Raw genomic sequence first — 14,807 nt, 5'->3', positions numbered from 1 at the left:
TAAGAATAGTCATAATGCGTTATTTATTTTTCTACATGCGTTATTATGTGCTTTATTCTTTTTTTCATTACACCGTCTAAGTTCCAATTCTTTGGTTTAATAGGTCGAACATCAGCTGTGCAATAACGAAGACTTTAAGAGACGTATGTGTGACATTGTATGGACAGATTCGATTACGCCATAAATGTTTGAGAGAGAATGGAAGCTGATAATGATTGATTTCGGTCTAACTGAGAATAAGTGGCTTGATGATATGTTTGGCATGAGATCTTCGTGGATCCCAGCGTTCTATCGTCATGAGCCTATGTCTGGGCTTATGCGGACCACTTCTAGATCAGAGAGCGAAAACCATTTTTTCTGTCAAGTTGCGAATTCTCAACTTACCCTTGTTGAGTTCTTTAACCATTTTGACGGTGCAATGGACATTCAAAGATTCAACCATCGGAAGAATGACCATATATCTAGAAATACAGTCCCAGATAACTTTTCTGAATCTACTCTAGAGGATGATGCCATGAAAATTTACACCAGGTCAATTTTTGCTGATCAACAGGCAGAGTTACAAGGAACATTGTCCGAGTGCCTTCCTATAGAGACTAAAATTGAGGAACCTTTTTTGAGGATAAGTATGAAGGATTGGAAAGCTCACGGCGACGGTTTATTAGAGGTAGTAATATATACATCAGCTAGTATGCGTTTATTACCAAACCATGTTTCCTTTTTATTTTTTTTTATTATTTTTTTTTTGTGTAGGTATGTTTCAAGAAGGGCGAGGATGTAATTGCATTATGCACGTGTCGCAGGTTTGAACAATATGGATTGTTGTGCAAGCATATATATTTCGTGTTCAAGATGTTCAAAGTGAAGGAAATTCCCAACAAGTATGTAATGAGAAGATGGACTAAAGATGTGGCACCGAATGATCTTAATAATACATTTGATATTACTGTTGACGGTGATGATGCGCATAAAAAGGCCAAAGAGGTTGCGTATGAGATTATGCAGACTGGAGAGTATCTTATTGGTAATCTGATCAAAGATTTCGATCATCTACTTATAGTTAGGGATCGGATGAGAGAGATGAAAGAAATGGTTGATGAACTTCGCATAACCAAGCCCATCGACCCTAAGTTTGATAGATATTCACGGTTAATTGGTTACGAGAAACCAAACACTGACGAGCCACCTACAGTCCGTGTGCCAACTGGTATTAGAAACAAAGGACGCGGTTCACATAAGCGCATTAAATCAAAAAAAGAGAAAATTATTAGTCTAAAAGGCAAGAGAGGTCGGACATGCAGTCACTGCAATATCAAAGGTCATGACATTCGAACTTGCAAGGTGTTGAAGGGTGAAGCTACTGCTGCTGCTGATAAGGTTGCCAATAAGGAGGGGAGGAAAAGAAGAGCAATTCAGTTAGAGAAGGATCCTAATTTAATTGATGAAGAGGACGAGGAGGTTGAAACTGGTGACGAAGAGGAGTTTGAGGAGTCCGACGAAGTAGAAGATAGTGATTTTGAATGCGAAGACGAGTAGTGTTTTAACAATACAGACATTCCATATTTAATGATTTTTGTTGTGACTGAACTTTTATGTAATCTATGACATTCACATGGTTTTTTTTTTCACATGATATGGGTGATTATATATCTCAATTGTTTTTTTTTTACCCCTTTTTTTTGTGATTAATCATAACCATACACAGGACTTTTTTTTGAAATGGAGACTTCAAGTGACCAAACACTGATTCTCATCTACGTAACTAGCGTATTAAAAGGTACAAATTCATGCGTGATAATACGTAACATGCATTTTTTTTCATATCAATATTGCTAAAGCAACATTCAAAAAAGTATGAGACATCAAGTGACATAACACTGAGTCTCATCATCACAACTAGCTATGGGTGGATGATTTTACCAAAATATACCCCCACATATAAGTTCAATACACACAAAACTAGACTTTAAAACCACCATTGTTCAAAATACCAACAACACATTAGGTCATCCCGAAAATCAACAAAATAGTTTATTAATCAGCCATACCACTTACTTCGGTGACATTATCTTCCCAACCTCCTTCTCGGACGTCTCCATCTTCTCTTCAACGGTCTCCACTGCATCTTTCAGATATGAGTATACTAAGTTATCTGCCGATGCTTGATCCTTCATCAGTTGTATTGCTTTATCCCTTAACATGGACTTCGGTTCTTCAAGCAGAATTCCCCACACTTCCTGGGTTTTTTTTTGATGTTCTAATATCCTGCCCTGCACATCGAGAATACTGTTACAGGAGTTAACATTACAAGCAAGTTCCGTTAACCTGCGGGTATTCAAGAGCTCCTTAATTGCTTCGTTTGCGGGATTTGTCGACATTGTTGTTCTTGAAGAGAGTCTGATATATGTTTTTTTATAGTATATGCCTAATGGGAGGGGTGAGTGAATCTTATATGTGTGTTATTGGGTAATTAATTTTGGTAGTTGAGAGATATTTTTGGTAAGTTAAATTTAATATTTTACATCATTACAAGTCTCTACAAGTCATATCGACTTAATACTAGTCTATATAGTTATAGGGTTTAATTATTTTTATACATCAAGTTGCATACTGATAATGTCTGCACAATTATCACTGCATGCGTTATTTTTGTTAGTTCATGCGGTATAATTTTATAAAAAATGGACATGCGTTATTTTTTTTAGTTAATGCGGTATAATGTGGACTAGCGTGATTTCATGCCTAATTAAAACTGGGGCATGCGTTTTTTTTATAATTCCTGCTGTATAAATTGGTCATGCGTTATTTCTTATATTCAAGCGTTTTTTTTAACAAAACTACAAAAAAAAAACAGCTGTCATGGTCAATAATTTTATATTGTCCTCTTGCTCTGCAATTCCCTTTTATATATCGATGGAAAACCATTCATTTTTTATCCGTTCAATTTTTATTTTAAAACATGGCAGAGTCTTGTAATTCATCGAGTGGTTCGTCTTCCTCATCAGGTATGCGTGCCTATCTAAAAAAGAGAATTGAGGATCAAATAGCTGAAGACAAGTCTTGTAAAGACTTGCTAGAAACTAACATTCATAGGGTCAGAGAGAACATGAAAAGGAGGGAAGAAATACCGAATTTGTTGTCTGGTATGTCAGATTCAAGTGTCAAAGAGGTGGCTATGATGTTTATGGTTGATCTTGGCAAGCGGGATGAGAAACAGTTAAAACAACTCGCGGACGCCATTACCGTCTTGGGATGCTCTATGGAGTTGAAGATCCAGTTTCTAGAGACTTATTTCTGATGGTTTTTATGTATCGTCAATCATATATGGTTGCGAAATCATGTCTATCTAAGTGTTTTTTTATTTTTGTATGAAAGTTGTGTTTTTGAATAATGAAAATGTCCGACTAGTTTATGTTTATAACTAGAAATTATTAGAATTATAAATAGAAATAAAAAATCCAAATGACAAAGATGTTTGGAACAAAAGACAGCAAGATAGTAGTCCTACGACTTTTCATTTTGTTTCCTCTTTTTGAGCTTGAAGAACTGCTCTAATCTGTTACTTATTTTGCTATCTAGATCGTGCAAAGCATCAGCGGGGATTGAATTCTCCATAAAGTCCGTAGCTTTGTCGTATACCTCCTTCCTTATAAGATTGTAGTCGGACAATACAATCTTACTAAGATACCTGTACCGCAAAAACCGTAGTTGTGAATCTTGCATCGCTTTCTGGTCTTCCGTTTTAAACCCTGCATTCCATGGAGATTTGCCCTTGTATGTCTCCATATGCCTCATAGTGAAGACACCACAGTCACTACCGTTTTGAAGAGTTCTCCACTCCATTTCCTTTCGAATTATTTTTGTTTTTTCCAACTTTGTTATCCACTCTTTTTGTCCAAGTTTGCCTTTTAGGTATAGCACTAGGACTCTCCGCTATAAGCACGATAAAAAATCATATTATTACCTATTCATCATAAGGATAAAAAGCTATTTAGAATTACCAGCTTTTCGGGGTGTCCACGGTAGCGTTTGGTAAACGATTCGGCATACCGAGAGTTATCGATTAACTCGATATCTCCATTTTTCATGTTAAAGCATAGGCACCAGTAATGATCAGAAAGTAGTACTGGAATGAAGATGAGATCAACTTTGTCAACTTTCTTCACCTGATACTTACACAATATATCGTCTACGCCTGGTCCGAATACTTTCAATCGATCACTATCTGTGATTTTTGGCTCAAACATTTCGTCTTGCTGCAAGATTTTTCGCGATTTTTTTCATAAAAAATCAAACCATGCGTGATTAACATATTTAGTGATTTTTTTCAAAAAAAATGCAACCATGCGTGATTAACATATTAATTTTTCAACCTTTGCGTGATTAATGTTGGAAAACTTACCAATATTGTAGTTGGTAAGAACAGCCTGTAGGGTGATGATTTTCTGTCCCTTTTTTTCTCTTCAAAGTTTAAAACATTTACAAATGTGTCCATTCCACCATATGATATGTATTGCGATGGGTGGAAGGTTTCAAATATGATTTTAAGCGCTTCGACTCCACTGTCAGACTTGTATATCAATGTCCTGTTGTTTTTTAATACCAACAAAGAAAAGTTAAAAAAAAAGATGAAAATTTTTAACTAATTTTTAGGATTCAAAATCTTACCCAATATCTCCCATCGGAGCTAAGAGATAACAGATGATGTTTTGGTCACGTACCAAAAGTGGCTCATATAGGTTGGTTACCCTGTTGCAGTAAGGCGATCTATATGCGTCACCTAGTTCTGCCAGCCGCTTTTCCCTCTTTTCCCTGATCATCTTGATACGCGTTGTTACTAGCTGTGTATGCCTCTCGTCATCCGTTTTATTTGTGTTCGCTGACACAGGAGTTTTTTGATTACCCGCACTTGATGTTTGTAGGATTGGAGCCAATTTTAAAAGTGTCTCAACAGACTGCATTTCTGCTTCGGTCACTTCAGCAGGTTCATCAGCTGATGTTGTCGGAGGCTTATCTTTATCATAGGCGTCGGTTATTGTATTCTGTTTATGTGCTTGTTGTTGACTGCACTCTGCCAAATTTACAGGTTGGTCCATGTTGTTCACCACATCTGCTTGCGCCACTGTTTTCATGTTTGATTTGGATTAATTTGTTTTGTAATCACAAGCTAAAAAAATGCACCTTTGTTTAGTAATGAACATATTTTTGTTACCTTCTGTAGTCTGCCTGTATACGCCTGGTTCGATGGTTTGTAAGGCAGCCAGGCACGAGTCCGAAATACCACCATCATCAAATGGGGTATCATGAACATCATCACATCCTATAAAATCCCATACGTTTTGTTTTTATTAATCATAATTTCACGTAAATATTAACAAATAAGAGAAGTTATTATATACCTTTATCTTTCACCGTGTTTTGATGTTCCAACTTTGCATCTCCATCGCCCTCTAACTCTTGATTTGTTTCGCCACATTGTCCGACTTTGTTTTGAACCACCTCATCACCAGCATAGCTTACTTCAGCAGGTATCGAAACTGTATCCGTAGAAACGGAATTTTTAACCGCATCATTCCATCTTTTACACCTTTCCATAATTTCAACATCCCAGAAAAACTTCTCCTTTACACCCTTAACGAGATCATTCATATCCGAAACAAGAGAAATGTATTTCTTTATATTATTGTCCATTGTTTTCAACAACACCTGCGGAATTGGACAGTCAAAAAGATCAAGCGTGATTAACAGTTATAGCGTGATTACAAGTCTAAGAAGCCAAGTTGCAAAAAGTTCAAGCGTGATTAACAGTTCTAGCGTGATTACCAGTTTAAGAAGCCAAGTTTCATTTTTTACAAGACCATGCGTGATTATCAAGTTCTAGCGTGATTAACAGTTATAGCGTGATTCCCAGTTTAAGAAGCCAAGTTTCATTTTTCTACAATACCATGCGTGATTATCAAGTTTTATATCATGCGTTATTAATTTGTTACCCAGTATGCGTTATTACATCTACAGAATTATTGTCTAACATCATAAACAAGCTCTATAGCATCTCTTATTGACAGCAAAAAAAAAAATAAAAATAAAAATAAAAACAAACAAAAAATCAAGTTTACCTTTTTATTTTTTTTCGAGGCTTCCCACGCAGCATGATCATAGATCACCCCGGTTAGTTGAACTGGAGTGCTGCAGTAGTCAATCTCTTTTTGCGTTTGTGTCCCTATGTCCATTTCATCTAAATTCATGTCTGAAATATGTTCATTTGGATTCCACCCGTCAAACCAATCCGTATTTGATGGTATGTCTCCTTCGTCAATCGGATCCTCCCCATCCAGGTTTCCAGTCAGGCTTCTTCTGTTGTAGACATGTGTCGTATCCACTGGTGGTATCATGTACTCATCCGTATCTTCCATCTCATCTAATGTATTGAATTCGGTGAGGTTTTCTTGTACCGCAGCTGCCTCGTGTATCGGGATGTTGTCAGCGAAAAGGTCAGTGTACACCGTCGATGTGTTTTCTTTTACGATTTCGAATGGTGCGGTCGTAGCCTCTTGATTTTGATGATCATTGCCATTTATGCGCGAGGCAGTAACATGTGGTTGATCCTGGCGATTATCATTTGCTCCTTCGTCTTCTTCCACTTCATCACAATCTTCAACACCTAGCGGCCCGTTGTTGTATAAATATTCTTCCACGTCGTCGATCATACCAGAGGTTACATAATGTATGACAGGCATTTTGACAGGTTCATCGAAAATTTTGTGTCTTTGGTTGAAATAATGGCTGTATAGAAGCTGCATATTGTTTTTTGAAAAAAAACAAATTATTAATATTAATATCGTATTTAGCATAACCGTTAAAGATGTGTACATAACATACCGTTAGGAATGCAACCGGGCCATTGTATTGTGAGTCTAACTTTTTCCAACCTTGTCTTGTTCGTTTCAGCGATTCTAAAACGAAGGAGCACCAGTCCAGATTTGGAATGTCTTCCTCTTTGTCAATTGCAAGTAGAAAACTTTGTTTAACAGTTGTTGACTTTGTTATCTCTACAAACAAAGTGTTCCAGTAGGCTAGGAAATTTAGCTTGAATAATCGTCCGCCAGTGGTTTGCTTTGACATAGTTCTTGCAAGCAAAGTATGAGTAATTTTGTTTGTGTCTGGCCACTGGTTTTTGAACTCATCTATGGTTGTTTCTGCGCCTTGAGTAGCCGTATTGTTCTCCACTATTGCTCCTTTTCTAGGCTTATTTTTTTCTCGTACAATAACATTACCCTTTGGAATACCAAACACGTCATGTACTGAATCTCGAGTGATTTTTATCTTGTGATTTCCTATGTTTAGTGTGCTGTATTGCTCGTCATAGTTTCGTACGAGCCAATACCCTAAACGTGTGCTTATATGATAAAGCTTTATATTAAGGACATCACCAAATCCAATGCTTTTCACATCCGCCACCTGCGCTTCAGTAAAGTGCTTAACTGTATCCAAAAAACCTGAAGGACTGCACCGTAGGCTTATTACATCATGATGATAATGATAGAACGGTCTTGGTTCTGACCTAAAAGGTTCTGCATCGGTAATCTTCCGTTTCCCCTCGATAGGATCCATCTGCTTTTCGTTTTTCGATTGTTTCCTTTTTACTGGTTCAAAGTCTTCACCATCTTGGTTAGTTGTAGTACTTGGCCTTTTTCTTGTGTTTTCACCTCTTTTGACTATCAAATTTCTAATAGGTTCTTCAAAGTCATCATCATCTTCTAGACTATAGTTTGTATGCTTTTTATTAACCTTTGATTTATGAGGTTGCTTTGTCATAATCGCCTGAATCGGGGGCTCAAAATCATCATCATCATCAGCAACCCCTACATCATATTCCAATACAAAGTTTTTAAAAGATGGGATGAATCATGCTAATGCTGCTTGCTATCTCAAAATCTACAACTACACAATTTTTAAGCTAGAACCGGTAGGTCATATCAATATGTAATAGCTATCATACTAATGCCGCTTGTTACCTCTAAATCACCAATTTCACAATTACCGCAGAAACCCAAAGATTATAAGTTTCATATCCCAATTCACACTGTAATCTGATTCAATATTTCCATATCAATCTTGCTAATGTTGTTTGATAGCTAAAATGATTCAATTACACAATTAGATCAGACGCCCCAAATATCAAGTGGTAAAATGCCCAATTTCACAATGTAACCTAATTCCGCTAGTTTATTAAAGAGAATCATCATCTAATGTTGAGCCTGATAATCCCGCTTCTACATATCAATGAATCAACAAAAAATTACGCTTGTTCTTATCAAATAACGCTAGTTAATCAACCCTAATTTTGGCTTGAAAAACATCAATCAACATCAAAACTGTAGTTATGCCGCTAATGTGCACCGGCAAGGCAACCTAATTCTATATTTCCATATCAATCATGCTAATGTTGTTTGATAGCTAAAATGATTCAATTTCACAATTAGATCAGACGCCCAATATCAAGTGGTAAAATTCCCAATTTCACAATGTAACCTAATTCCGCTAGTTCATTAAAGAGAATCATGATCTAATGTTGATCCTGATAATCCCGCTTCGACATATCAATGAATCAACAAACAAATACGCTTGTTCTTATCAAATAACGCTAGTGGATCAACCCTAATTTTGGCTTTAAAAAACAACAATCAACATCAAACCTGTAGTTATGCCGCTAATGTGCACCGGCTTCACCAGATCATTTCTTTTCTTGCTCCTTCTTTCTCTTTTAGCTGCTTCAAGGTATAATGTAACCGCCGATTAGTTCAACTATAAGGTTGGGACTGTCTAACAAAATAAACGGGATTGAATCGATACCTCTTAATGCCGTATTCGTCATTCTCAAGTGAAATCGATGTTCGTTACTTGTTCACCGTTGTTAGTCTTCTTTCACCGACGGTCGGAATCGTCTTTTCTCCGTCGCTCCGAGTCGTTTGAAAGTCACCGAATTTTTTGATGAACAAATATGGTTATTGATTAGATACTGAGATTTAGCCGGGTTTTTAGGTATAGGAATTGACCATTTTAACCTTTGATTCAAATAATTACGTTTTAGCCAGACCCTTAAACATTTATTTAATCCCGCTTTTAATCGTTTGATCCAACGGTCAGGATTATAACGTATGTTATGTACGATTAGTCATTATGTAGGTTAACCGCACTCTATTATTTATATTACACACACATATTATTTGGTTGAGACCATAGCTTATGTGTTGTATATAATTGAATTGAATATAAAATAAATAGAGGTTGGCTTCTATACAAGACGAGTCTTGTACGAAGCATACGTGAGTATTTAAGCCATTGATTTTTTAAGATCAATGGGTCAAAGTAATCCAGTGGCATTTTCGTAAATATGAGATTCAAACAATTGAAGGAACAACTAGCAAAAGGGTATTCTGGTCCTTTCCCACTTGAACTCCTTCCCCCTTGATTTTCAAACGGCTATAACTTTTTCATACGTCAATATTTTTTTTAATCATATTGAACGTGTAATCACGTAGTGGATTTATACTGAATGTGTAATCACGTAATGGTTTATGTTGGATGTGTAATCACGTAATAAGTATTCGGTATTCAAAATCACGTAATGAACTAACGGGTATTCAAAATCCTGTAATTTTTTTTAAGGAAACTATAGCAAAGGGGTGCTCGAATTAAAGAGAATGAAATGCTTGTTAATAGGGTGTAATTTAAAAAAAAATATTAACGTATAAAAGACTTATATGCGTGTGAAAATCAATGGGGGAAGTTGTTGAAATGAGAAATAACTAAATTACCCTTCAAGGCAAGGACACTTGTCCTCCTCCCTTGGTCGCGTACCCTTCGTAGTTCGTACAAATCTTATGTGTTGTATATGATCCTTCACCTAAACAATATATTTAGTATATTTTTTCCATAATATTGATAGTATTGCTATATAAATTTGCTCCCTAAAAATCATGGGCCCTGGATATGCCCTACCCCTCCTAGGTGGATCAACCATTAAATGAAGTATAGATTGACTCTTGAGGTCAAACAAATTAAAATCAACTTCAAAATTAATTACTATAATGTTTTGAGAATAGTTTTTGAGCTGGTACAGAAATGCAACAAGATCCACATCATCTTCAATGGAAAAAGTTGTTTCTGTAACATTCTTGTTATATTGAATTGAGTAAATTACGTTTTTGGCCCCTATGGTTATATCACTTTTACTATATTAGCCCAAAATAAGAACTTTTAACATATCTGCCCGCATGATCTCTATAACTAACCATTTTGCCCCCTAAGTCTAGAGATCATGGGGGCCAAAATGGTTAGTTATAGAGACCATGGAGGCTAAAATGGTTAGACTTAGGGACCAAAATGGTTAGTTATAGAGACTATGGGGGGCAGATATGTTAAAAATTCTTATTTTGGGCTAATATAGTAAAAGGGGTATAACCACAGGGGCCAAAAACGTAATTTACTCTATTGAATTTGAAAAGAAAAGGGTTTGGCCATTAATATCAAAGTGTATTGTTTGACCCTTAAGAAGTTTTTTAATTGCAGTTGAAGAAAGAAGATATTATGCAAATCAACAACACACATTCAAAATACTTCATAATTGGTGGAAAGGAGGCTACATCTATTGCCATAATTTGGTTCATTTACATTCTTTGCAAACATCTTGATATTCAAGATAAGGTTGAGTAAGAAATCAAAGAAGCAACAAACATTATTTTGACTTATTGACTTATGACATTTTAAAAAGTAGTTTTCAAAAAAATGTTTTGATTAGCTTATGGGGTAGGAAAAGCTAATAAGTTAATCAGTTGTTTTTTTTAAATGTTTGGATTAGCTTATGAGTGGATTAGCTTAGGGCAGGGGGTAATTCTGTAATTGTGTTTATAAAGTTATAAAAAGTTCCAAAAAATCACAAAATAGTAACTTTTCAAAACCGACTTTTCCTTCTGTACAAAAAGTTGTTTCAAAAAGTCATTTTTAATTACCCAAACAAAAAGCTTAGCCAAACATGCCCTAAATCGCCGGCAGCCTAGTGTCTAGAGGTGCAGAGGTGCACAAAACGGTTTCTTCTCTGGCCAGTTCGGTTAAAATGGTTTTTTCTGTAGTCGGTTCGGTTAATCGAACAAGCAGGTTTATCTCATTTTTTCTTTAACTCATGTTTCACATTTCATCATTAGCAGATGTCCAAAGGTGAATGATTTACCAGAGACGCTGTTACCCTCACTTTTGAGTTTGATAATTGACGAATGTCCAAAATTGAAAGAAAGGTGTGAAGACCCTCAATAAACCTCAGATTTCCATATGATAAACTTCAGGTACTTTTGTATTGAAGACCCTCAATGAACCTCAGATTTCCAACATGAATAAACGCTGTTACGCTCCCACTACTGGCCCCTCATCTCTCATATCCCCAAAATCGAAATTGACTGGAGGTACTTTTGTATTGAAGACCCTCAGATTTCCATATGATAAACTGGCTTGTCTTATGAGTGTTTTTGTTGGACTAGGTTTTTTGTGCTCAAAACCTAAAATTGAATTTTAATAATGACAATAATTTATATGTTGAAATCAGTAATCACTTTTTCATGAGGTTAAACTAATATATTGCTGATAAGTTGAAAGGATGGAAGTTGACTTTGACACAACCAATCTTAATAATAATCGGTATTTTCTTCACTTGTAGATTCCTGTTTATTACACATATCAAGTTGCCTTTTAGTTCCGTATGTTGTTTTTTTTCTTAGCCATTTTTATTATCGTTTTCGTAGGTTGGTGTATTGAGTTTGTTCAATGGTTCCATTTTCATTATGACAACTGATAATGTGAGAACAGAGAGATTTTAGCTGTGTAAGTTCCTTTCAATCCACCTGGTTTTGATTATTGGTATTAATGATATAACACAGGATTCATTCATGAAAGCATCTTGGATTTGACATTCAAAATTGCTTTGGGAATTGATCTTGACAGCAATTAGCATAACCAGGAAATTTAAGGCATTTTTAAATATCACACCAGAGGCTAAGCTAAATGCATCAAGAGCAAAGTGGTTGATGAGTTTGTTTATTAGCTGATCTAGTTAATGTTTTAACTATGATTACAAAAAACAAATCATTTTTACTAATAGTCTAACTTTCTTTTAATAGTGTTTAGGATGTGATGATTATAATCTTGTTATTTTTAATTTGAAAGCGATGGGTTTGCCTACTAACGTCAAATTGTGTTGTTTGACCCTTGACTGCAGTTGAAGAAAGAAGACATTCTATCAAGGTTTCTGCATAGCAACAACACACATCCAAAGTCACAGATGTTGAAGAATTTGCAAACAGTGTGAGTGAAGAAAGCCTAGAAAAGATGGAGTATCTTAATGCAGATTTTAACGAAACTCTCAAGACTCTTTCATGCAGTTCCCATGGTATGCAATCTCAAATCTTTATCAATTTTTCATACTTTGACTTAACTGGCCGGGTCTTTGACTAATCAACATGGTTACTAGTATTTATTGGAGTAAGAGGTTCAAAATGGATCTCGTTGGGTCAACCCAAAGCTCTTTTTGTCAAAAAATTAAAAAAAAAGTTATTGATAATTAGTTTTAAAGAAGTATTATTTCAATGATAGTCTAATTTTGTTTATTAAAATATTTTCAGGGGTTTTATGTTTCAAAAATACACATTGGATAACTTTACATCCTAAAAAGGTAATAAAAAAGAGAAGTAATACCATCATAAGCCCAATTTATATGGATGATGCATGATGTATCTGATGGTTATGTTGTGAAGAAGGAGGATACTGCAGCTTTATCAGAAAAATGGTTTCGTCTAATTGTTGTTTCTCTGAAAGCGTCTTTAAGTCTAAGGCTTTTAAGGTGAGTACAATACAACCCATATCGACCATTTCCTTTTCATTTGGATCATGTATCTGAACTCTTGATTTGTAAACTTTTTTGTGGTCAAGTGTAAAAGTCAACCTTCAAGTTATGTCATTTGACCAAAGCAAAAGTATCTAGATTATCATAAAACGTATATTAATAATTATTTAATGAACCTGCTGATGTGAGGAATTTTAGTCAACATGGTTACTAGTAGTTTGAGTGAAGGGGTCAAAGTGGTTGATGAGTTCCGGTACGAGTGAAGAAAGCCTAGAAAGGATACAGTATCTTAATGCAGATTTTAACAAAACTCTCAAGACTCTATCATGCAGTTCCAGTGGTACGCAATCTCAAATCTTAGATATGTAATGCTTTTGATGATGTAAACTGCATTCACTCTCAAACGGTATGTTGACATAACAAGGAAGACTAAGAAAGCTTTAAATATTAGACCAGAGGCTAAGTTAAAGGGAAGGGTCAAATTGGTTGACTGAAAGGAACTTATGCACAAGGTACCAGATGATTTTTGGTAAGAGGATAGTTTTTCCCCATAAAAATTATGGATTGGGTGGATAACGAGTTGAAAGAGGTCTAGTGGTTAACTTTTTAGTAGGGATGATATGGGTCGGGTCAGGTTGAATTGTTGGACTGACATGCAAACACTTTTATTTTCTTATAAGCTTATTTCTAGTTAATGTTTCAACTACGATTACAAAAAGAATATATATATACTATTTATAATAGTAGTCTAACTTACTTTTAATAGTGTCTAGTAAGTGTTATGTGTTTTGATTATATTCTTGTTAAAATAATTTGAAAAGCAATGGGTTTGGCCACTAATGTCAAAGTGGGTTGTTTGACCGTTGACTGCAGTTGAAGAAAGAGTTTGCAAGGTTTCTGCATATCAACAACACACATCCAAAGTCATAGATGTTTAGGAATTTGCAAACAGGAATTTGCAAAGGTATCTTAATGCAGATTTTAACGAAACTCTCAAGACTCTTTCATGCAGTTCCAGCGGTATGCAATCTCAAATCTTCATCAATCTTTCATGAAGTTCAAAATGGAACACATTGGGTCAACCCAAAAGCTCTTTCTGTCTAAATTTCTAAAAAAAAATTAATAATTAGTGTGTCAACTTGAGAAATATTATTTCAATGATAGTCTAATTTTGTTTACCAAAATGATTTTAAGGGTTTTATGTTTCAAAAAAAAACACATTGGGTAACTTTACATCTTAAAAAGGAAACAAAAAAGTGAAGTAATACAGATGTTGCAACTTTGCGTATACGCTCTTGTGTAATAGGATAAGATAATACCATCATATGCAAAATTTATATGCTTCGCAGATGATGATGCATGATGTATGTATCTGGTGGTTATGTTGTCCGAGATTATCATAAAAGTATATTGTCCGAGTACAATTTTGACATGATTTCCTGTTTTTTATGTAGAAAGCACACGCAGGATAAAGAATTTGGTTGGACAGGGAATTTGCGTATTGGCAGATGAAGATCTTTGCTTTCATTCTGCTAAGTTGTTTCAGTTTCAAGCTGAACAACTAAAACAAAAACTGCAAAGTTTGAAATGATGCTTAATCTTCACGTTGACAAAATGTTACTACTTATAAAGACTTGTCACTAATAAGGTTTTGTTGCTAATGAAGAAGACTCACCAAAGGAACCCTTGAGCTGTTACAAGCTGTGTCTGGTGGCAATTAAGAAACTAAGCAAGAAAACATCGAAACATTCAAACTAATGTGTTCTATTTATTTGAATACCATGAAATGATACAAAAGTCCAACTAAATAAATTTTCTCTATCAGCCATAAATCCTACAATAATAACGCTACAATAAATTACATTCGTTCGAGTTAACAAAAACACAAAGTTCTCAAATGAAGACCACGATGGAC

The 14,807-nt window shown here is 35.2% G+C and overlaps 1 protein-coding gene and 1 long non-coding RNA gene across 2 annotated transcripts; both read left to right on the top strand.

Moving 5' to 3' along the window:
* Window positions 1-184: 184 nt before the first annotated feature.
* Window positions 185-1,536, top strand: LOC110900252 (putative protein FAR1-RELATED SEQUENCE 10). The gene is made up of 2 exons (XM_022147159.2): window positions 185-667; window positions 754-1,536. The coding sequence occupies exons 1-2, from the start codon at window positions 185-187 to the stop codon at window positions 1,534-1,536; spliced, it is 1,266 nt and encodes a 421-aa protein (XP_022002851.1).
* A 10,233-nt stretch (window positions 1,537-11,769) lies between these two features.
* Window positions 11,770-12,744, top strand: LOC110903544. The gene is made up of 3 exons (XR_002572047.2): window positions 11,770-11,874; window positions 12,269-12,439; window positions 12,672-12,744. It is a non-coding gene; the product is annotated as an uncharacterized LOC110903544 (long non-coding RNA).
* The last annotated feature ends 2,063 nt before the right edge of the window (window positions 12,745-14,807 follow it).

The sequence above is a fragment of the Helianthus annuus genome, chromosome 13 (assembly GCF_002127325.2).
Source record: "Helianthus annuus cultivar XRQ/B chromosome 13, HanXRQr2.0-SUNRISE, whole genome shotgun sequence".
NCBI lineage: Eukaryota > Viridiplantae > Streptophyta > Magnoliopsida > Asterales > Asteraceae > Helianthus > Helianthus annuus.
Note: the sequence above shows the minus strand (reverse complement) of the source record. Positions and strands in the feature narration are given on the sequence as shown.